The following is a 24662-nucleotide window of genomic DNA, read 5'->3' on the forward strand; positions in this document are numbered from 1 at the left end:
TTTATTTTCATCTATTAAATGCACATTAGTTGTAGTGCCAAGACAACTTATACATATTTCGGATTCCTATCAGTATTTTTCCAACATAGAGGTGGCAAATCAAACAAGTTTAATTTCTGTCTTTTTTTTTGTCCTTACTTGTGTAGCTCAGTGGTGAAATAAATTTTAAAACAATAATTAGATTGTCATCCACCCAAACATGACTCCCCTTTTACACCACAATGGCAAAGCTATGATTTCACGCACAAACAAACATAAAGCAGTGGGAAAAAGAATCAAAGAGCAAATCAACAGGTTGTCAAAAATGCAATAACTTAAGCTCATGATAAAATATAAAAATGAAAACTTCTTCTTCAGAGTGCTGTGTTCTGGGGCTGTATAATCACTCGCCCCCTGGTGGTAAGAGCTGACTAATGCAACCCCCCACCGACCAGAAGCATCATAACAGCTACACCTTAGATACACAAGTCTCACTTTACTTCACAAACAAATCAGTCATTTGTTCATTTCTACCCCCCACCACACATTCATGAGAACGTCATACACTCATCATTAAAGAATGAACACAGTAGAGAAAGACACAAAGGAGGCTAAACGACCCTAAACGACTCTGTTGGACTTTTTCTCCTCAGAAAATGAGGAAACAATGGGTGAAAAAAAAAATGCCAGAAGACCACCTGTGTCAGTAAGTGCAATGTACGAGCCAAGAAAACACGTTTCAATGCATACAGCATCAGTCTACCGGAAACGATGACAAACAGCCTTGCCTCACTGTACCGCGTGTGTGAATGCAGGATGCAATGTAAGGTCATCAATTACAGAGCAGTGGCAGACAACTCTCATCAGCAAAACAACGTTTCTTGAAATGAGTTTACGTTAGTCCAGTCATATCTGGGAAGGTTTTTTTTAATCATCATCCGTGACACAACACAAGCTCAACGAGACAAAAGCAGACAGACGACGATGGACCAGGCGAGCCCACCGTTAGAAGGTGGGATGGTGAATAAACAAAGCAAAGACAAAATCTAAGTTTAGGAGATAAACTCTTCCTGCTCTTAGAAGGATGGAGATGCCACCCGCTTGGTTATTTCAGGTCATTTTAAACCTCTCCTGATGGAGACCGCCGATGTTCAGAGGTGAGATTACAACAGGCTGGAGCTGAAAGAAGAAAGACATGCCGCAAACCTCCGATTAAAACGCGAGGGCCAGGGCCTGTGGATCTGGGAGGTGAACTCGCAGTAAGGCACGGCGCTCTGCGTGTGGTTGATGATGCTCATTCGTTCCTGTAAGCATCTGCAAGCGTCGGGACAGTAAGATTATCTAGAAGGTACGGTTCCAGCCAGAAGTTTACGTGCACTCATCACGGGCTCAAACATCAGTCATTTCCGACTTCTAAATATGTATTTGCACTGTTCTTTTTGTTCAGGACAAGAATTTGATTCACAATTTTGAACTTATGGCAAAAGCCCCCCCCCCCCCCCATCACCACCCCCATATCACACCAGGTCAGAAACACACTTACTCAAATATATGCCAAGTATTCAGAAATCACATGCGTCATGAACAAGTACGATCATGTGGGCCGACAGTGGTGCAGGAGCTAGTTCGTCCGTCCTGTAACTGGTGGGTTGCCGGCTCCAACCCCTACGCCATCTATCTCGGTTGTGTCCCTGGGCAAGACGGGCTCAGCTGCTTTCCCTGCTGCTGGTGGTCAGCGGGCCCAGTGACGCAGATTGTCACGCTGGCCCAGGGCAGCTGTGTCTACAATGTGGTCCACCACCGTCGGCAGGTAAATGAGTGAATGTAGTGTAACGCATTTTATCGGATCCAAGGACCTACAAAGCGCTTTACAAGTGGAGTTCACCCTTTATGATCGTGGCTAGATGCTTGATAAAAATGGCAGAGCAAATTTTTATTGGTTGGTTTCCTGGCATTTCCCATTTAGAACGGAACTGAAGTGAAGGCCATTCTAGAAGTTTAATGTTTTGCTACTTTATCCATTCTCACCGGTTCTTATGCTTGTTTCAGGTCATCGTCCTGTTAGAACATCATGTCTCAAAATCGAAAAAAAAACCCCACATCTAGCTCAGATGAACGTTGAGCCAGGTTTTAGCCTTCATTGCCCAACCCATTATTACGAGATGCACTAGTGCCACTAGACGTAAAATAGCCTCAGCGTGACACAACTACCTTCATGCCCACCCAAAGTCCTGTGGAAAATGTATCGGCTAAGCTTAAAAGTCCGGGTTCCATACCAGGAAATCAAACAATTCAAATGAACATGGGTCAAATATTCTGCCAGAATCATGCCAGAGACACGCTGGTGGCTACAGCATGTGTAGGCATTGAGCTGTGTGTTGGAAAGGGATAATTACCCAAACATTTATGGGGACACGTGAGTATATATATATATATATGAGCTAATAGTGATATCCTTGACCCTGTGCTGATTAGAAATAACCCCCCACAAATTCAACCTTTTACACACCGGATGCCTGTTCCTTCAGGTTGTGAATTGCATAATCCTAATTGGATATTAACTGTGATTCAAAAAATATTATTAAAAGCCCCAAATTACCCATAGTGAACATAAGTAAACGTCTGACTTTTCTCTTCTTCCATCTCAGCTCCAGTTCAAATCTTCCCTGTTCGGTTTTAAATCTTTGGATTAATCAATTCTTTTGAACCTGGAGAAGAATCTCCCTCTTAAGCACCTGATGAAGTCTTCCCTCATAGGATATTCCTTCTGTCTTCGGTCAAGTCCTTTTCATTACACTTAAATGAACAGACACACAAACACCCTCCCCCCCAAGATGAACAAAGTCTACCTTTTTAGCCAAAACCTGCACAATACGGCCACATGACCATAAACGTTCAGCAAGCAAACCAGAAAGCCCAGGGTTGACTTTATCCTGTCAAATTACTTCCAGCATCTGATAAAAAAAAGAAAAAAAAACAACAAAAAAAAAAAAAAACATTCAATAGCTTTGTTTTGATTGGCTCCTGAAGCCAGTGAAGGATGGATTTGGATAGACGTCCAACAGAAATAAAGTTAAAATACAAAAACCTTCTATAAACCTAAAATATGTAAACATCAACTAAAAATATTTGGTATGTTGGATGACATTTTCAAATAAATAAATAAACACAAAATTCTCATGGTTTGCAGCTCATTATTGCACTGCAGATGCTGGAGAGTTATTGCACATTAAAGCTGCAACCACTGGTCTAATTTAATCTTTGTGTTCACTGCAGCTGCTCTTATTTTGTTCCCTTTCATTAGAAATTGCCTGGATGCTTTGGAGAGCGAGAAGGTTGGAATGACTGATGTTTTCAGATGATCTGAACCTCAGATGGTGCAAATGATCAGGTTTTCTCACCGTCTGGCTAGTTGTGCAGGTTAGGTCAAAAGCAGAGGTGCCATCTTTCACAAAATAATCTCACTAGAACATGACATGATAACGATGAACTCATAAAACTCCGGAGCACAAAGGTCCTTTTGTTGTTGTTCCGCACACTTCTTGTGCAGAGCCGACTTCACAGTTCTCTTCCGTATCCTTTAAAGTTTGTGTTAAATCTGAAAGTTTGCGAGTTTTTGCATTCTAGATTCCAAGCAGACAAGTAATCCTTAATTCTTGCCAGGAAAGCATGTTGGTAGGGGGTGTTCAAGGACGGTGGTGCAATGAAAGGAGGTTTTATAATCAGAAAGAACATGGCGTCTGTGGTTTGTTGCCTCTCTTTTTGTTTGCTGAGGTAGCGAGAGGGGGTTTGCTGGGGTGATTTCAGCAGGGATGGGTGGAGCAGAGCGTATCCTTCTGAGCGTGCTGTCCATACATCTCTTAATTTTAAAACTGGAAACGGACAAAGGAGGGAGTTATATATGCATGTGTGTGCACTGGCCTTTGGAAGCGTATGGCTCTTGCATTAGCATCCACGTGTATGTTCTGCTGACCTAGGCAGGCAGTAATGTCCTCGCTTTCTTTACCGGAACATGTCTGCATGTCAGTGTGTGCTCAAGTTGATGTAGTGGTCAGTCGGGCCGTCACAATTTGTGCTTCCCCGACACGATGGAGCGGTAGAGCTCTTCGTCCAGCTGCACGTAGCGCCCTCTGCTGGAATCCAGGAAGAACAGTTTGTCTGAGACGGCAGCGGGATTGAAACCATCCCGACGCAGCTCTGTTTTCTGGAATTTAAACGTTCCTGAAAAAAAGAGACACGGATGAAAGTTGTGTGGTTATTACCATATATTTAAATATATACATATTATATTTTTTGTTTTCATGATCCCTACACATTATTCATGTCCAAATTCCAAGCTGAAACTTTTAGATTTTTGTCAATGTCTGGACAGAAACATGCAACCTGCAAAAACCACAGGAAAGCAGCATTGACCAAGGAGGTTTTGAAGAAAGGAACGGATGAAAGAAGGAAGAAAGCGAAGAAAGTAGGAAGGAAAAAATATATATAAAGATACAAGAAAGGAAAGGAGGGAGGATATAAAGGAAAGAAGGGAGTAATTATGGGGGAAAGGGAAGAGGAAGGAAAGAATCAAAGAAACAGCAGAAAAAAGGAAATAAAAAAGGAACAGAAGTAGTAAGGAACAAATGCGGAAAACAAGGATGGAAGAGAAAAAGGACAAAAGGAAAGAATATAGAAAGAATGATCCAGCAGGCAAACAGTGGAATAAAGCCTAGATATGCAAATGTTTTTCCATACTCTATTATATACCCATCCAGAATAAAAAAAAGTAAATTCCATACATTTGCATAATTTATTTAGAAAACTATGAGTGGGATAAAAAATAAATACAACAACAATGTGTTTTAAACCTCAAAAATAGTTAATAGCACTGGAAAGAAAATCTAAACAAACAGCAGAAATATAGACTGTTATTCTCTGGTGGATGCGGCACCTATTCACAAACCTGCTTCTTCACCTTTTGGCCAGTATTGCTGGATAAAGGAGATCGAATCGTAGTGCTGAATCTAAATTGCTTCCATCTTTTGTCCGGTTATAGTAACAAGCTTATATACACTCATCACTGGTCTGAATGTTGTTAATTTGGGACTACTGTTAAAAACCATGCATACAGACTTAAATATGTGCATTAATCTCTTAACGTAATATTTGGTTAGGTTTTTCTTAGTAAATTGCAGAGAACATGTACACTTTTTTTTTTAGCTTCTGCCATAACTCTGACTGGACATTTGAACACTCTTAGCAGATTTGGTAAAGATCCTGTGGTTGATTTACTGACAAGGACTCGGCTTTTAACCGTAGCTCAGAGTTTCGATGGATTCAAGCCATTAACTCAATTTGAGCCAGCATTATCCATCCTGAATAAAGAGCGACACTGTCCCTTTCTGGAAGGAAGCACCTTTTGCATTACTTTAGATGCAGAGGGTGACTAACAAAAGATAAAATAGATAAATATAATAATAATTTTAAATGGCCAACTTTGACAGCTTTTATGTCCATATAGACAAGTATTGTGTTTTTTGCAACATGGACAGGTTCTGTAATGTTTCTCCCAAAGCCCTCACTTCTACTATGTAAGACATTTTGTGCAAAATGCTTTAAACCCAGATCCTTACCAGGAAACTGACCAATTGCAATTTTTCTACCATTTCTGCCAAGAAGAGTGATCAAATGTTCAGCTATGCCTTAATCTTGCTGAACTAAACAAACGTATCTGGTTTGTCTTCAAATTTCTACTTTTATTCAAATATTAGTGGAGTTGTATATAATTGAGCATCTCTGTATTATTATTTTTTTATTAAAGAAAATCCACCGTCCATTGTAAGATGTGTATGCATTGTTTTAAATTTTTAGAATTCGGTCAAACACTCCAGACCCAAATATAATATGGCATTAACGCCATGATTGCGTGTACACTTTGCACCTGTACAGTACATGCTGCCTTCAGAAAACAAAATGAGCAAATAAATACCCGTCTTGTTGACTTCTGGGAGGAAGCGAAGAAACACAGGTCTGGCATACGGGGGGAGAACTTTGTCCATGTCTTTAAAAAACTTCTCCAGGTCGGTGGATTGGGACGGATCGGCGATGGCTGCCATTCCAGCCTTCCCCTCTGCTCCTGTGCACACAGAATCAGACATGAAGGACGATTAGCTACTAGGGACCATAAAAATTTAGGTTTTGGTTGTCATGCAGCAAGGCCAAGATTTCAGAACCTGTCAAATATTCTTAAACACACCAAACTCGTTGTCACTCTTTCATACCTTGCTGCAGGATTTTGCACATCCAGCTGAACATTTTCTGTAGCTACATTGTCTACTTCAGCGTTTATGGTGGCGGGACCATCAGTCCATTAAAACAATAGAGGAAAAGAACCAATCTTTAATGCTGCACAGCCAATTCTTAAACCAAGCACGTTCTTGATGTAAAGCGACAAAAATTATTTTATAACTCATTTGCTAACGCTCCTCGTTAACGCTACTGATATGTTTGTGTGCTGATATCTTCCCCTCTGAAGAATAATCTAACAGCAGCCACTGAAAAGCGGCGTCTCTGATTAGCCTTTTGTGCCACTGGTGCCCTAAATTACAGGGTAGGTTTATAGGTGATGGCATTTCTCAGTGCCGTAATTAATTTCATGTCGCAACAGATCAAGAGTGAGCCGAGACACTCCAGCTACATCAGCCACAGTATTTACTATCATCTGCTTTTTGTCAACAAGAGCCTTGTAACTACTCTAGTACAGGGATTCCCAAAGTGTGCACCCCTGGGGATGCGCGAGCTGCCACTAGGGGGTGCGCGAGGCAAAAACTGTAATGGCGTCTGACTGTGTTTTTTTTCCCCCACACAATAAAGACGTGTAAATAAGCATTTCTTTTGTAACGCTTAAAAACTGTTAATTTAATCAATTCGTCGTTTACGTCAGCAGAGAAAACATTTAATTCGGCCCGAATTAAATGTTTTCTCTGCTGACGTAAACGACGAAAAGTCAGGAAAGAGAAAGACATTTTCTGATTCTGGCTCGGTTTCTTCTCCCGGATCCGTTGCGATTCTCTCCTCTGTTGCCTTCAATTCCTCTCTCACTCTCTTCCTCTTCTCTTTATATACGAGATTAAATTGAGTGACTCTGTCTCTATGATTTCTTGATTATGCCCACACACAGATCTAAAATACTTTTCATTGCGATTCAGACAGGTGCAGACTGCACCATGCAGTTCATTTTAAAGAGGCAGTTTTAGTGCATATTCAGACAGAAACGGGCTGGGGGAGCCGAGGTGTGTTGTCGTGGGTGTGTTTACCTGCTGAAGGTAACCGCTGTGAAACAATCAGAAAGATTTATCTGATTAATAACATCTTTATGGAGCTCTGGAGTTATTGTTACGCCCTCTCTCTCTCTCTCTCACTCGCTCGTCACCGGACACAAATGAAACTGCTTTGTGTTTGTATTTTGCGGCGTAAATTGTGCGCCAGACTCAGATTTAGAAGCTTTGTCACGACGTTTCAGTTGTAACTGCAGGCTGGGACATGAAAGGGGGTGCGTGGCTATGAAAGTTTGGGAACCCCTGCTCTAGTATATAGTAGCTTACAATGGTATTCACCTTTTTTTTTGTATTTTGTTAAATTACAATCACAGACTTCAGTGTGTTTTATGGATATTTTACATGATAAGCACAAAATAGCACACAACAGCAAAGTGTAGGGGAAATGATGTAGCATTGATACGCATTCAGACATATTAACTTCATGGGAAAATGAATGATGGTAAAAATCTGATAGAGGGTCCAAAAGACTTGGGGCAGGGGTTCACCTTCCAGCAGGAAATGAGTCCAAACACACAGCCCAAGTTATGATGAAATTATTTAGATGAGTGCATATTTTGAGATCCGGAATGGCCGTTTAAATGCCCAGATAAAAGCCTAATTGAGAATTTAGATCAAAGCTTATTTTTTTTATTTTTTTAAGATGCTTTAGATCCAGTCTGACAGGGCCTGACCCGTTCTGCAAAGAATGGACAAAAATGCCAGACTACATTAGCAATGCTGGATGAAATATATAACCTAGCCTACCAGATTGATAATGTGTAGCACTCTAGTTCTGCACATTATCAATCTGGGACCACTTCATTTGAATCCGTTTGAAAAAAGGAGGAGATTTTAGTAGAACTCTGATTGGGCGAACCTACCAAAGGTTGGTTTTCAGCCAATCACGGTATCAAATTAAAAACAACCAACAGCTGCTATGAGAAGGCACTAGGTAAGCTGGTCAAGGTGCCTCTGGCTGTTGTACTATCAAAGAAGAAAAAACATGTGATAGCAGCAGCTACGCGTGTGTCCTTCTGCACTGCCATGTTTAAACATCAATACTGCAACGGGATTGGCCCGAACCTTTTTTTGGTTCGGAGACAAACAGTCGAAGCGGTACAAGACAGATTCTCGTGTGTTTGTGAACGCGTAAATTCCAACCAAAAGTCATCTTGCAGGCAAGGTTAAGAGACATAGCCCCGGAGACTTTAACCATGAGTGACAGGTGGTTCGGAAAAGTATTCAGAGAGGCTGGCTGAATAAATATGCAAGCTACACTTTTCAGATTTTTTGGTTAAAAAAAGAAAATAAAAATTTAAACATTGTATCATTTTCTTCCTATTCTTCCATTTCATAGGTATGTTGCTAAGCCCATAAAACTCCAATAAAATACATTGAAAATGTCGCCCTGTATACTAATGTTTCAATTCAACAAGTAGAAAGCTTACATTAAAAAAGTGTTGTTTGTAAAAATACATATTCCGATACAGCTAAAAAAGTTTAAGCAGAACATTTTCTTAATAGCCTTACCACATAGTGTTAATGGTGTTCCTTTAACAGAAAACATGCAGTACTGAAATACATCAGAGGATTTTTACCTGGTACTTCTACTCCGTAAACAACCACATCTTTCATATCTAGCAGCCTGCTCAGGGTTCCCTCCACCTCAGTTGTTGACACGTTCTCTCCTTTCCACCGGAAAGTGTCTCCTGTTCGATCCTTGAAGTACATGTGGCCATACTTATCCATGATCAGCACGTCCCCTGGTGAGAGCATTTAAGAAAGGTCTGTTCAAATAAGATGTTTCAAACAACTTAATACAGCAAGTGTGTGCAGGAGATGAATTCTAACCAGAGAGATAGGCGCTGTCGCCCTTCTTGAAGACACTATTGGCGACCTTCTTGCTCGTTGCGGATTGGTTAACGTAGCCGTCGAACCTGCGAAGGGGGTCGTTCTGAATGATCTTGCCAACAAGCTGACCAGGTTCGCCTTGAACAAGGGAAGCATCAGATTATTTCACATTCGCTAATTTTAAAAAAAAGGTTTGCTACATTCTAATTAAAACTTATTTATGTTTGTATGAAAAATTAAACTTCCAAGGCATCGTTTCCATTATTAGTTTAGTTAATTTTTTTCATTAATAATCCAGTTTCCAGTATTCACTATTTGTATGTGAACGTATAAACTGCTGGATCTCTGTCTAAAGTTCCTTAGAACAACCACTTTGAGCAAATTCTAGCCTATAAGTCATGATTGTATAATGCATACATAAAAAACCTACCAGGTTTACAAGGAATGCAGACTCCATCAGGCCCTCTTATGAGCTCCATGGTTTCCTCGTCAACCCTCACCAGTCTGATGGGATAGATGAAGGGCAGAATTTGGCTGTTAAAGCCACACGCGCCAACCTAGATGGAAAAAAGAAAGATATGAAATATGATAACATTTCCCGAGGTTGGGGAAAGAATAATAACACAACATTTCTATCCGGCCAAATTTGAAGTTGTGATGAGGATTTTTAAAGCTGCAGCGCTAAACTTTAAATATCACGGCTGACACGAGAAGGCAAATTTAAAGCAAATTTCCATTTGACTGAAGACCACCTCTACACCAGATTAAGACTTAACTACAACATTAAAAATCCAACTGAACGTAGTCAGGTCTTCAAAACCAGTGCATGTTGGTCAGGGTGGGTTTATTGGTGTAGTTGCAGTGTATATGGGTTCCAGGGTGAGGCATGGAGGGCTGTAGTGGCAGTAGTAGCAGTGTATCTACTTCCTGTGGCTTGTGGACAGCTGTGTGCGGCTTAGTCATCTGAAACTCTAAAGGAGGGCAGGCCTCATGTCAAGGCACAAACTAGTCATGCCAACACTGTTATCAAGCAGGTGCAATTACTAATCCTTCCTCATCATGCAAATAAGAGAGCGGCACATGCCCAGTCCTCTTGTGAATGGCAATGTGTGTGTGCTGGGTGCCCGCCTTGAGAAAGTATGCAGACCTCCAAATTGTTCAGAGACCAAAGAAAGTTGTGAGTTTTTCCAGGCTCCAATTTAAATGCAAAAATTTACCCGTTATGAGAAAGTAGGACAACCAGTAGTGACAAAAAATTAAATCAAAAAATTACAGCTTACAGAGTTTGCAGTATGATTTTACAACAGCTGCAGCAAAGCTTTAAAACATGGTTTAAAAGCTTGGTTTGATTGGCTGTACTTGATCAATGAAAAGCACATGTCTAGTTGCCAAGCTGATGGCATTGCTGATTGTCTGTGGTGAGTACTAAGAGAACTGCAGCGTCAGGTTTGCTTTCAAAGTGAAATGAGGATGTCCACATTTTCTGTGATCATGCAAAATCCAAATGATTGCAGAGATTTTGAAAACCGTGTGGTGTTCTTTAACCTGGTGTAAAGGTAGTCTAGGAACGCATGTGTTTACACATCAGGAATCTGGAGCAACCGATGATACTTGAAGGAGTATCTGTAGACCTAGTAGACTATTTTACACATCATTTCCCTCCCTTATAATTTATTTCAGAGTCCTTGAGGTTATTTTACTTGAGTTGAACCATTCTCAATGCTTCTTTTTTTAAGGCTGCGTCCCCACCTTGTTCCCAAAGTTGCCCAGGCTGCAGTTGCACTCCGTGGCTCCGTAAAACTCTGCGATCTGTGGGATATTGAAGCGCTTCATGAATTCCTCCCATATGGACTGGCGCAGGCCGTTGCCCAGCGCCATGCGCACCCGATGCTGGCGCTCCGTGTCCCGAACCGGCTGGTTCAGGAGATATCGACAGATCTCTCCGATGTACTGCACAATCTAGACGTTGAATAGGGACACGGAAAGCAAAACGTTTACAATGATCGAAAACTATCCAAATACCATTATTATTTACAAGAAATATCAAAAAGGGGACTCATGGCAGGAACTTTCAATTTAAACAAGGCTTACGGTGCAGTTGTATTTGACACAGTCGTCCCAGAAACGCGATGCAGAGAACTTCTTTCTGATGACCACAGTCATTCCGTGTATTAGGCACTGCCCCACTCCCACAATGTTTCCTGAGATTGAAGAATATGAACAAATCACAGTGTCAGGTCTTGACATGGTTATGATAAAAACAATGGCTAAGCGGACATGATCTATGCAGTAATAATGAACATTAAAATGTCATAAAGAACAGTTTGGAGTCGTATCCATTCAAGCTTAATCTGATCCTGTTTTCCCTCCCTTGACGTTTGAAACAGAAATTGTGCTGAAATCAACAAGATGCCAAGGCCCTTCAGAGGAAGTGCTGTCGGTGGGTCAAACTAATTTGGCTTTGTTTGTGCAAGGACTCAGACCAACATGGTCGTGACGTTTCTCCAACTGTAACCCAACCCAAAGCCAATGGATTGATTTGCATATGGAAACGAGTGAAAATCTACTTGTTAATGCCACCCATTAGCCTCAACACGAGACACCGTCTCAAGATAGTTTTTTTTGTGTTTGTTTTCACCATTTAAATCTTTTTTTTTTTTTTTGTAGGAAACTGAGCCCAAGAGGAAGTACAAGAGGGGAATCCACTCATGCATAGATGAAGTGTAAAACCGACTCCGCTTAACCAAACATACCTGCAGAGTGATAGAGCGGGAGGCAGTCATACAGGACATCGTCTGAGGTCATCCTAAAGCCATAATACACCAAAGCAGCCATGCGGTAGTATCTGAAAAGCAGAATGGATTTTTAGAAATGACAGAAGGGAAACGCTCAAATCAGTCAAATCAAAAGCAGCAAGCTTTACTTTATCTCCATCTCCTTCTGTGCTAAGATTATTTGCACTACACACAACATGGATCCAAAAAGAACAGCTGCAGTTCCTGCGTGTCCATTTGTTGGCCAAACGCCCGTTTCCTACCTGCTGTGCACAACAATGGCAGCTTTAGGCATCCCCGTGGTTCCTGATGTGTAAATATAAAACAGGCGATCTAAAACAGAAAACACAAAAAAGTAGATAAAAATATATGTAGTTGTACTTTGAAGCTTTTTGTTAATGACTCGGTCATCTAACAAGCCTATGTGATCAAGGCACAGATAGAGTTGACCAATGTAAAAAGTAGAATCCATCTCTATTGTATCTTCTGACCCAAAATATTCATTTAGGTGGATTAAAAAATTCATTTTCAATCTCAGTCATCCACTTACATTTAGATTTTGCTTGACTGATTTTACAGAAATCAATCCCTAAAGCCTACAGAACCGAGGAAATGTTTAAAAAATATGGACCGATGCTAGAGTGAAGGATTAAAACACAAGTAGGCTGTGTGTGTGTATACACAGGTCACATGGAAACTTTACATTCTCTGCTGAATTGTTTGGTATACAGAAATTATCTTTGTGGGTCAGGTACTTTATGTACAAAGCTGAGTAAGCAGCAAGACAGCAGTTTCTATTTAAATCTAATGCTGTATATATGATGCTTGGCAAAAAAATATTCATAGCCCAGCATAGCTACATGTATACACAAATGGATTCCCATTACTCATTAGATGCCCCAATGCACATTTTACTCATGCAGATTTTTGGGATATATATATATATATATATATATATATATATATATATAGATATATATATATATATATATATATACTATTCTCGTATATATATCATATAATCTATCTCGATATCTATCTATATATCCTCATATCTCTGCTCTATCTCTCTATATCTACATCTATCTAACTATCTATCATATCTATATCATCTACGATCATATATATAGTAATATATATATATATAAATAAATAAAAGGACATTTGTGTATTTTTGGTCTGAAGAACTCTTATCATTCCTGTTCTATCAACAAAACCAACCAACTGCTAGTACTTGTATCCACTTTTAAACATTTGTTTACTGAACTCTATCCACAGGTAGAGATGTTTCCCACTAGGTGAGCTGGATTTTGGGATATTTGCAGGTCCCACTCTGGACAGCAGCCTGCGGGGAAAGCTGTTGGTGTTCCCACATCAGGCCCCACGAACGCACATTTGCTGGGTTAAACTCGTCACCATTCAATACCTCCAGCTACTTGCAGCTCTGCTGTTCTATGTGTTTTCCCCTCATTTGCACACGTGAGCACCTACGCAGCTAATCTTTCAAAACGAAAAATCCTGTGATAAATGTTTTATCCTCTGTAAACAGAGGAAGGTGAATTATCACAAAAACACTCCTGATAACGTTAGAAAATGGTGTCCGTATAAACCTTCCTTCAATTCCCCCTCTGCCGTTAGTAAAGTCAAACACAGTAATTTAGTGGATCTGAAACCGCGTGTTTCACCTGTGAAGCAGCGCTGCGGCCGTTTAGGCAGGCGAGACGAGGCACCAGCCAGCAGGGTCTCCAAGCACTCGGTTCCCTGCGGTGCTCGCTTGGGGTCCCAGTCTCCAGAGCAAAACATCAGAACTGCCTTTCTCATTGAACTGTGGACCTCCGACACCGCTGTGATAAGAAAACAAACAAAACCAACACTGACATATTGTATAATAATTATTATCCTAATTCAAATCAGTGACGCGGGGAGAACACACGATATGAGGGCAGAAGTTAGGAGAGAAAATAAAGAAAATAAACAACTATAAAAAGACTGAAAAATTCTCAAAGGTTTTCTCTCCTACAGCATATACAAAAATGGAGTGACGAAGCTTTATGTCCCGTCGGCTCAGTACTTCTGCTGCAAGCATGATGGTGGTCTGCACCATTAAAAGGCAGCGCTTCCAATTACTTAAAGGCATTAAGCACACTACATGTTGACGAGCCAATACAGAGAGAGCTCCATCAATCTCTGAGCAAACAGTTGTACACTTTCTCCCCCTTTATAGGCGATGAAATCAAGGATGGGTCGTGGATCCAAGAGGGGAAAAGTAAAGTAGATCCTAAACGTATGTTACAATGCAAGTCCATGTAAAAGACAAAAGGAAGGTCAGTTCCTAATATACTGCTGATTAGTAGATGGCAGATTAATTAATGCAACTTCAATGCCACACAAACACACGATCTTTTCATAACTCAATTATCTCCCAAGTGAGTCAGCTAATCCTTTCGGCGAATGACTTTGATGTTGTATTTAGTTAAAAACTATGATAATGTGCTGCGCTGTTTTCCCCCCGCATTAAAACTGGGATTCATTTACAAACATTCAACTGTTTTTGCGCATCAAAAGGGATCGTAGAACATTTCTAGCCTGTAATAAATATCCGTAGGAATTGAACATTGCTCTACACATTTCTGACAACATTATCGGTTGCTGATTATCACTTATCAGGTGATAATTCTTGTCGGTCCTCTGATACCGCGTAATTGGTGGTAGAGACAGCGCTGCCGACCGATACGGAGGAGACACCTACTCAAATAACCATTTATCTTTCATGACCTCAGCTGCTTTCTCCCAGAACTCGCCTATCTCCTTACAAAGGAAGCAGAACAGCAACCATCAGCATAAGTCGGGTCTGGACATATAAAATGCCTTTTTGGACGGTCGTTGAACTTGAGCTCTTCTGTCATCTCACCATCAGACAGCTCTGAACCAAACACCACAGCCTTGGCGTCGGAGATGGTAACACAGTGGACCAGAGCTTCTAGTCTCAGGTTGAAGTTGATGAGAGCAGCTTCGACTCCGATTTTAGCCATGCCCAGCCAGAGCCCCACGTACTGGGATCTGTTCTCCATGAAGAGGGCCACCACATCGCCTTCCTTAAAGTAGAAACGTCAGGGGGGGAAAAAGTAAGAGCTGTCAAACAACAGTATTTACATCATTTTAATTTTTTTTTTTTTTAGAATCTCTCATGTTACAAACACTAATTTTAATGTATTTTGCTAGGGTATCATATAATAGACAAGTGGTGTATATTGTAATTGCATAGTAGATTTTTACAAAAGCAGCCCCACAGCATGATACCGTCTGCCATCGCCAAATCTCAAAAGTGTGGCCTGCATTTGCATTCGGCCCTTTTACTCTGATGTCCCCCACATAAATTACAGGGAACCAAGAGCCATATACAGAAAACATCCAAAACGTGGAAGGTGGCCTGATGAGACCACAGCTGAACTTTCTGAGCTACATGCCTGAGAGCTAGCTGCACACTACCCTAAATGGATGTTGCTGGTGAAGATTCTCAGTCATCCAGGTCATGGTCATTCCAAAAAAAGTAAAAAAACAAAGCAACTGGACTTGTTTTCCATAGTTGAAGACGTTTCACTTCCTCTCCAGGAAGCTTTCTCAATTCAAAAAGTCTGAAGTAATGTGGAGTACCAAGTAGTATAAAGTTGGTACTCCACATTACTCCAGACTTTTTGATTTGAATTGAGAAAGCTTCCTGGAGAGGAAGCGAAACGTCTTCAACTACGGAAAACAGGTCCAGTTGCTTTGTTTTTTACTTTTTTTGGAACTAAATGGATGTTGTCAGTATGATGCTGTGGGGAAACTTTTCTTCTGAAGAACAGGCGAAACTTTTCAAACTTTTTGTGACAAAAATATAGGAAAACCATGCAGGAGTTTCCTTCTGCTTCTCAATTATGTACGACCTTGTGTTGGCCAAACAGCAAAAAGAATAATAAGAAAAACACAATGAAACACATAAAAACCTTGAGGTTGTCATGTGAATACATTAAAAAAAAATAATCAAAGGGTTTATAATTGTTTACGGTACACCAATTACCAGAATCTTTTACAGAGTATTTCTACCATGTTTTTTTTTTTTTTTACTTTTTTAATACCTTAAAGCCGCGATCCAGCAGCAGGTTGGCCACTCGGTTGGAGTATTCATCCAGCTGTCGGAAAGTCCACCTCTCCCCGGTCCCCTCGAAGATGAGAGCAGTTTTGTCGCCGTGGCGCTGCACAGTTTCCGCAAAGATCTTAGGAATAGTGTTCTTCTCTCTGACGTGGCGCTTCACGTTTAGCTTCACGCGCAGTAACACGTAGGCCGCACTGGAGGAGAAAAAAAATACAACATACACCAGTTTTAAAAACACATTTTTTTTTTAATGCTACAAGTAAATTTTTTTCCTCTGCAAGAAAATCCTAAACCTACTTATATTTAGCTATGTTTGGCGTTTTGGCTTAATGCAGCTAGGGAGAATTATCATTTTATTTTCAAATACTGATGAGCGAGCTGGCTGACCCTTAACGGGATGAAGCCGTTGCTCAAACACAACTGGGTCCGTTATCAACATGTATGCCACTCATAAAAGTAGATAATGCAAAATACTTGCAACTAGCTTGCCCAAGGGGGCAAAGTCTGAATAAATAGCAATGCTTCGTACTTTGTGTTTATTGCACAGAGGTACAAGCAAAAGACACCCTTCAGATAACAGTCATAAAAAACCAACAGGAGAAGTAATTTCATGGTTATAATGTGATCGTGTTGCAATGCTTATCATTACATAAGGGGTTATTTTCATGTTTGGCTAGATAGAAGCAGTTTACTGTGGTTCAAACATATCAATTGACTATTCTATAGTGTTTAGGGTTCTTTCTGTGGCAGCAGAAGAAATCGAATAATAGCAGTAACCTGTTTTAAGCTAAGATTTTAGTAATGGAAAGTTTTCAAAAAACTTAAAAAAAAAAAACATCCATTTTTTAATCATACGCTGTAGCATACCAACGTTTGTTACAAGTGTGGATGCAATCCACATACACATGCTTTGCAAACTACTTCACATAACGACACTGTGAGTCACCGTGGAAATTTTAGCCATAGTCAAAATGAAATCTGTTGAATTCTTAACCTTAAGTCATTGGATAATGTCATCAAAAACTAACAACCCTTCCCAGTTGTAGCAGAGAAAGATGTTCTTTTATTTATATTAAAAAGAGGAAATGTACCCCTGAGTGAAAAAGACGTAAAGCGTTTGCTTTAAACGCCATCCCCTAGTTGGACCACTAGTTGGGGTATTTTGTCACAAGGAGGTCATTAAAAGGCCAGGTTGTCGTTTTCAATTTCCCCTTTCAGCAGTGGTGCGCGGGCGGAAACAGGAAGTTAACCAAAACATATTACCATAGTAACCCCTTTATCTGTAAATATTTGCTTAAGGTTAACACATTGAAGCATCGCCGTCTAGCTGCATTCTTGGCATCAGTGGCCAAGGATTGCAGGATTGCAAACTACATTTTTCACGCTTGCCACTTTCAAAAGGAAACGGAGCTACAACCCCCCCCCCCCCCCCTTGCGAAAGCCTTTAACTTGTGATTTTATTTAACAGGCCGAAACAATGTTGCGTATAAAAAAGGCGATGACTGACACCGCAGGTCAGCGCAACACCCCATCCTCACTGCTGCGGCGTTGTGCTGCGGGGAAGCCTTTTTCTAGCAGGAACAGCTCAGTGCATTGATGTCTGTGTGAAGAAGAAATGGAGCTAAATACAGAGCACAGGGTTATAGGTCAAAGCTAAAATTATGGGTGAGAATTGATGGTCAAGATTTCAAATGTAATGTTCAACAAGCAGTTTTCATCCAACCTATTTTGCAAAGAAGGATTTACAAAATGTTCAGTCTTTTGGATGTGTAAATTCCTTGCAGCTGTGGCAAAAGGTGGCTCAAAAATCATATTTTATTGGGAGAGTTGAGGTAAGTTTGAGATTGTAAAGCTCACAAAATGTAAAAAAAAAAAAAAAATCAGGGGGTATGATTACTTTGGCAAGGTATTGTAAAAGAAGCAATAATTAAAAAGGCTCCTTTGCAATTATGTCCTGACAGACATTATTAGGCAAATCAGAATTTTAAGTTATTTAGATTATTAATGTGAATGCTGCACTTTGCTGCAGACTTAATATCTACGAATGATAACAGCAAGAATAAAATGTTTTTTTTTAAACACAATTTCAAAAAGAGAGAGCATAAAAAAAAACACATTTCAAACTTGTCTAACTTCTATTTTTAATTAAAAGGACAAGACACAAACCTAAAGACTGTTTTAAGATCAAGTTGGTGTTACTTTATGTCAGAGCAGCTTCCTGTGGTTTAAACTAACAAGCTTCAAATGTTCTATTGCTTTCAGCTTTTACATGTTGTTTTAAAATTGCAATGAATGACAGTGACTTAGCGTCTATACATGAGACGCCAAAGACTAGCAGCTGAAATCCCAATTCTGTTGTAAAACATTAAAAATGTGGTATAATTGCTTACATTTTAAAATGTAATTTTTTTTAAATACTTACTGTAGATCTCTGCCAATGGTTTTGGCAACAATGTCCAGAAAGGTCCATCCTCCGCTTCCGAGATAGAAGATCAGGATGCCTGGAATAACCTGGTGCCATGGCAGGCCCACCAGCAGCTTCAACACAAACAGCAGGGCTGTGCAACATGCCAGACGCATCATCCTGAGAGAAGAAAAACAAAACATCACAAATAAAAAAAAAAACATGCATAACTACAAATCTTTCCAGGCTGTGCGTTAGACCACTTCCACAAATGCTGCTTGTAGATTATGTACACAGGAAGGGTTTCTAGAGTTCGCACTGCCATAGAGCCAAAGAATGTTATCTGCACTGATTCTGTTTACACATGCTGCGCCAAGTTTGAACTACTAAACTGGGCTCGGTGTACAGTGTTTTACAAAAGTATTATACCTCTTGCACGTTGGATTTTGTTTTCGCATTTTCTCCCAAACTTCAGTTTATATCATTGGAATTTTATGCAAAAGACATGCATGTGATTGTTAAGTAGAAGGAAAAATAATAGATTTGCACATCTTAGTTGGGTCAGATTGGACACATTGTGTCTTTGGGCATCTGTTCTGAAGTCTTGCAACAGATTCTCAGACGGATTCATGCCTGGACTTTGACTGGGCCACTCGACAGGCCCAGTCAAAAATGATATAAACATTTCTTGCAGGTTGTGGTTCTACATTTTGGGGCCTTATATGTAAGGTGATTCTCTATCCCAGGCCCAAGCCCTTTTCGAGCATCTGTTTCTTCCAAAATTAACATTAACACCGACTAGTGTGACCATTTGCGCTGAAGCATCCTTTGCATTATGATGCTGCAACCACGTTTCTCTATTCAGATGGCTTTTTTCTGAGCAATGTGGAGCATTTGGTTTCTGATACACAAAGCTTTTGCATATAGGTGAAAAAAAAAAGATTAATTTAGGTCTTTTGTGACCATATAATGTTTAATGGCTCCCCTCTTTGACTTTTTCCAAAAACTACACACAAGGCTTGGCTTTTACCTTGCAATTCTTCCCTAAAGGCCAGATTCTTTAGGTAAATGAGTACTAGTTGTCCTATGAGCTGCGGATCAGCACACCACAAGACTACTGGCTGCTTTTATTCCCATTAGTACTGCCTTTCCTTGCCTGACCTGTCTGTTTAGTGGACCAGCCATGAGTTGCTAGGATTGTTGTAGTGCCATACCTGTTCCATTTTCAGAAAACGGACTGAACGGTGCTATGTGAGATGTTCAAACCATTTTTTCATAACCTAGCCCTGCATTAAACCTCTCTAATACCATACATTTCCCCTTCACAGGGGAGCTTTTTCACAATTTTCCTTAAGAAAATACATCCAATGGCTTCAGATCTGTACTTATTTTGAGTTTAAATACCAGAGATGGACTCTAGTTTAAATAACAGAGATGGACTCTACTAACTAGATGGCTGCTGAAGGCAATTGGTAGCTCTGGGTTTTATTTAGGGGTATAAGAGGAAAGGGGACTCGATATTAATGCCTGCCAGACTTTTCAGATTTTCACTTTAAAACACATTGACGTTTGCTTGTGTTTAACTCACTCCACCTTCCCATCAACTCCATTGTGCTGCTGCTGCCACGTTTCCCAGCAGCGACGGTTCAGGGTTATGCTTATTGCCCTTTCCCTGACAGGTGCAGCAATTTGCATAATAATAGATCCTGCTCTTGTCTGACCAGAGCAAGTCCTTCCACGTGTTTCGCCGTGTCCTCCACATGGTTTGTGGGAAATTGAACATTTTTTTGTTTGCAAGCTTACAACATGTGAAGAAACTGAAACGGTATGGATACTTTTGCAAGACACTTTAATGAGTGAGTGAAAAGCTTTTTTAAAAAAAATACATAATAAAATAATGATAAAAAACATTCAGCTGCTTAAAATTTCAGGCTTCTAAAGCCAAATACACAGCTACCTGAGAGGATCCTTTACTTTTCACTTGCAGCTGAGAAATATTTAAGACCTTGAGGAAATCCCATGCAGTTTTTAGTAACACATAAAAGCATCCAAGTGTTACTGATATTAGGGGCCAATGCCACCTGGTAGCCGATGAAAGCGGACCCCAAGCTGTAAATGATATGTTTACATCCCTGCTCATGAGAAATTAATCAGCCCTTATCTCCTCTCACTTTATCATCAAAAAAAAAAAAAAAACAACGGCACATTTAATTTCGCCTGGTGGTGTGTTTTATGCGTCAGCCAACACATAAACCCCTCTGTCATACCCTCATTTCGCATCGCTGGGGACAACGGATAGGATCTGACGTCGGCTCAAAGTCACAAGCGACAGAAAGGCACCAAAGCAGCCTCATGACGGAGAGAGACAAAAGCTTCATCATCCGCCGTTGCTGAACCCGGAAATCTAAAGGCGCGGAGCATCATATTGCGGTGGGGTGGGTGGGTGGATGTTCTGGCACAGAAAGGAAGTCTCAGCCCACTGCTTGTAACCTCTCTAACCATATGCCATGTGCGCGCTTCAGACGAGGCCTTGATTTGAGAACCGGTTGGTCTGTTGTAACCTGATGCGGGTCATCTCGGTGGCAGCTAGGCTTTGCTACACGAGCAGGATGCGCTGCGTAGAGTGCGCGCCGCGGCGTGAGGAAGCGGATGGGACAGACGGCACAACTGCAGCAGCTGTATCTTTCGTGATGAACAGGCATGCGGTCTCCCATATGCATAATTTACCTTTTAAGGGCCGAGAGCTGCCTTTAAATTGCACATCCCAGGGAGCCCACTGATTCACATCGGTGTATAATTGGCTCACAATGTCGAGGAAGTGTCAGGACGCGCTTCCTTTCTCTCCTATGGGGTATAATAACCTGACCATCAACCCGTATGGTTGGCGCACACCAAGCCGCTAGTAGCGGTACGGGGAGGAGGATATATATATATATATATATATATTTTTTGCTTACCTTGCCCCTTTCTTCTCTCTGCTACAGCATGTATGTGCGCAGCAATCCGACCGTGAAGCTCGATGTGGGAGATTCCACCTTGATCGGCTTACAGGCCAGCCCGGTCGCTCCCTCCGGCTCGATGGAGGCTCAGAGAAACGCACCCAAGCAGACGCTCGCGCTGGGCTCCTCTCCTCCTGCCGTCAACCCCGCAACGACCTCCCGCTGCTGCCGCTGAGAAAATGCCCGAGCGATTGCGCGTCGACTTCGACCCGGCGATCATCATCCGTCCAGGGTCACGGTCGCTTTTATTATTCTCCGCTCCATTGTCACCGGCGAGCGCACAACGGGCAGGCGTAATTCAAATGACCTTATAATTTTCTAAGCCGAGCCCGCCCACCGCAGTCGGCGCGTCAAATCAGTGAATCAGGAATAAAAGCTGACAGACGGGGCGACCGGACCAATAGACGGAGAGGGACTGTTTCTTACGTCTCGTCCGGGGGGAGGTGGGGTCTGCGGCGGTGTGGGAGAGGAAATGCGGCGCAGGCTCTGCTTTGCTGGCCCGCAAGGCTGTGGGTCCGCTCCTCTCTGGTTCGCCGGCGTGAGGGGCGAGGGATGAGGGGGGTGGCCCTTATAATGTACAGTTTCTACCCTATATAGGACCAACTGTTTACACAAATTACAGCAAGTAAGTAAAGTACACATCAACTTAAAGATTTTCAGGCCTTGTCCAAATTAAAATAAAGATTTTTAAGACAATCTTAGTAGGCCTAGGCATCTTTCTGAAAGGTTATTCATACGCACATCATTTCTGGATAAAAAAAAATATCCCCTAGCCCACAATAATATAGTTAATGTGCCAAGCCTGTAAACGGTTATGAAATTTAGTCACTGAACTCTTCTTCCTATTAGGTGATGCACTCTTGGGTCATTTTGTCTTCAATCTCTCCTGGACAAAGCAACTAAAGAAGCTATTTGTTGTTTAACATAAAAAACAAAAAACACACCTTTAAGCAACGTCTGGGTCTTTGTGTGCCTGCTCCGTCATCTTAAAACTGCCAGTCACAGCGGGTGGCCAGTCTAACTGGTTCTTTTCAAGGTGTATTTTCTTGTAAAAAGGGAGTTGTTAATTTCCACGTGCGCCGCATGCCTTTTGAGGACCGGCGCAGGACAGCTGCAAGTTAACGACTTTATGCAATAACGTTTTCCAACACGTTTTCTTAAACAAGAAGAATGAAAGAGAAAAAAAAACAAAGGGAAGGAGAAACTTTTGAGGCGCCCAAAGCCTCGGGGGCCTACTGACCCGGTAAAACCTTTTTCATATCATTCATAGTAAAATTACAAAACACCACACACCCTCTCCTTAATAATGCACAGACATATATTATCATTAGATTCACAGGGTTTATTCCTAATGGAGAATTGTGTTGCATCTGTATCAGCCGTACAAGTATGGTCAATGTAGGCGTATTGGCCGTTAGACCTGTGGTGAGCACTGGAATCATGCCACATTTCTCATGGCCCACCCACCCTCTGCATTCCCTGGCTTTGAAATGGTGAGGACCCAAACAGGCCGGCCCACCCCAGCGGTCTCCACCCGTTGATGACGAGGCTGTTATGGTGTAAAATGAGTCCTACCTCGCCACACCACTTCATTACCCTCCCTACTCCACTCAACTAATACTGCTGTGTCAACAAAAGGGGCCTGCTGATTAGCAAGGAATGAGGCAGGACAGGGTATGAAGTGTCATAAATAAAATAACCAGTTCCTACCCTTTTAACACGACGACCTATAACCTGGATATTTTCAAACTGGCAAATTGTTGATCTAATTGCAGGCTTGGGTGGTTTTTGGAGAGGTGCCAATTTATTAAAAAAAAAAATTTAATTTTTTTTTTGATAGAAAATGTGTGCTTACATTGAAAACACAGCCTGGTAATAAAGTACGGAGGACTCGCTGCAAGATTTCACATAATAATCTGTAAAAATTTATTGTTAATTAACTTATTCTACTTGGTGTGCCTTTGGGATTGGACAAATTTCAACATAGACTCTAAAGCCTGGGTGTCCAAAGTGTGGCCCAGGGGCCATTTGCGGTCCCTGGACTGATTTTGTGTGTGCAACTCAGGAATAATTTGGTCCACCAGCTCAGGCTGTTGATGCGGATGGAGACTTTTTTATTTTTAGGACAAAATAATTAGACAAGGTAAGCTCTTTTTCCAGTTTAAAATGTTAGGCACAGCATAAAGTATTTGTCTTTTAATAACCACACTTTTTACACTCTTGGTCGGTCCTACAGAAAATCTGACTAACTTGTTTAACTTGCGTGCTCATATTTCATGGAGGAGTTTGATATTATATTATATATAATTGTTTGACCCTCGACTACTTTTGACTTGACAATTTTGGCCCACGGGACGAAAAGTTTGGACATCCCTGCTCTAAAGCATTTGCGTTGTACTTGAGGTGCACAGAGTCTAACTCTGATAATTATATTTAGGGATCTCCAGACTTTAAAAAAAAAATGCAATGTTCACCAAGAAAATTTTCTGCAAAGGTACAGAGTATAAATTAAACACATTTGAAGGATGAATTTTATTAAACATGCAAATAAAAGAGGAAAAAAGTAAATAAAAAAAATCTAAATGAACATACTAGAAGCACCTAGTTGGTTGATTTGTGCCTTTTGTGATATCACCAATGTGTGCAGAAGAAGTTTTATTTTATTTTAGGAAAGTAGACTTTAGCCTTCAGATTTGCACCTTCACATACACATCTAAATGAGATTTTGTTGCACTAGCTCAAGAAAGGTGCACATCAGATTTTTTTTATATTACAAGCAGATTTTCAACAAAATGGAAAGAAAAAAATTAGAGATCAACTGATTGTGATGACTGAAAGAATTTTTTTTTTTTTTTTAGTCTGGCAAGCAGCTCTAATGGCCAAGACAGACCAACAAAATATCCAGATATTAGGACTTATTAAGCAACATGCTAGAACATTTCTACAATTTGCTATGGCTGATCTTGAAAAAGGCCCTAATTTTAGTAACTGCAGAATGTAAGGTTTATATTTTACATAACGTAACAGGAATGTGACACAGCTTTAAGCATGTTGCCCAACCTGGGGCAATTATAAAAGCTCTGTTGCAACAAAACTCTGGCTCTGTTGTGCAACATTTTACTCCCCTTTACAATAATTAAAAAAAAAAAAACTTTATACATGTAATTCAATTTTATGTTGCCCCTTTTCAAACGGCTGCTTGTACCTGCATTAATATCA

The 24662-nt window shown here is 40.8% G+C and overlaps 1 protein-coding gene across 1 annotated transcript; it reads right to left on the reverse strand.

Annotated features, from left to right (window-relative positions):
• Window positions 1–1940: 1940 nt before the first annotated feature.
• On the reverse strand, window positions 1941–21795 carry slc27a4 (solute carrier family 27 member 4). Its single transcript, XM_012871093.3, has 14 exons — window positions 21402–21795; window positions 18463–18624; window positions 16024–16234; window positions 14817–15000; window positions 13591–13749; window positions 12169–12238; window positions 11885–11976; window positions 11223–11332; window positions 10881–11090; window positions 9562–9688; window positions 9132–9269; window positions 8879–9043; window positions 5951–6097; window positions 1941–4200 (listed from the first exon to the last, which is right to left on the reverse strand). Exons 2-14 carry the CDS (start codon window positions 18621–18623, stop codon window positions 4043–4045), a joined length of 1932 nt encoding a protein of 643 aa, XP_012726547.2. The 5' UTR covers window position 18624; window positions 21402–21795; the 3' UTR covers window positions 1941–4042.
• Between the last annotated feature and the right edge of the window lie 2867 nt (window positions 21796–24662).

The sequence above is a fragment of the Fundulus heteroclitus genome, chromosome 8 (genome assembly GCF_011125445.2).
Source record: "Fundulus heteroclitus isolate FHET01 chromosome 8, MU-UCD_Fhet_4.1, whole genome shotgun sequence".
In the NCBI taxonomy this organism is placed as follows: Eukaryota; Metazoa; Chordata; class Actinopteri; order Cyprinodontiformes; family Fundulidae; genus Fundulus; species Fundulus heteroclitus.

Coding starts and splice junctions, on each gene's coding strand:
- slc27a4 (XM_012871093.3), bottom strand. CDS start 18,623: ATGATGCGTCTGGCATGTTGCACAGCCCTGCTGTTTGTGTTGAAGCTG. Junction 16,235..18,462: donor ACCATTGGCAGAGATCTACA/GTAAGTATTTAA, acceptor TTTCTCCTCCAG/TGCGGCCTACGTGTTACTGC. Junction 9,044..9,131: donor CGACAGCGCCTATCTCTCTG/GTTAGAATTCAT, acceptor TGCTCTCACCAG/GGGACGTGCTGATCATGGAT.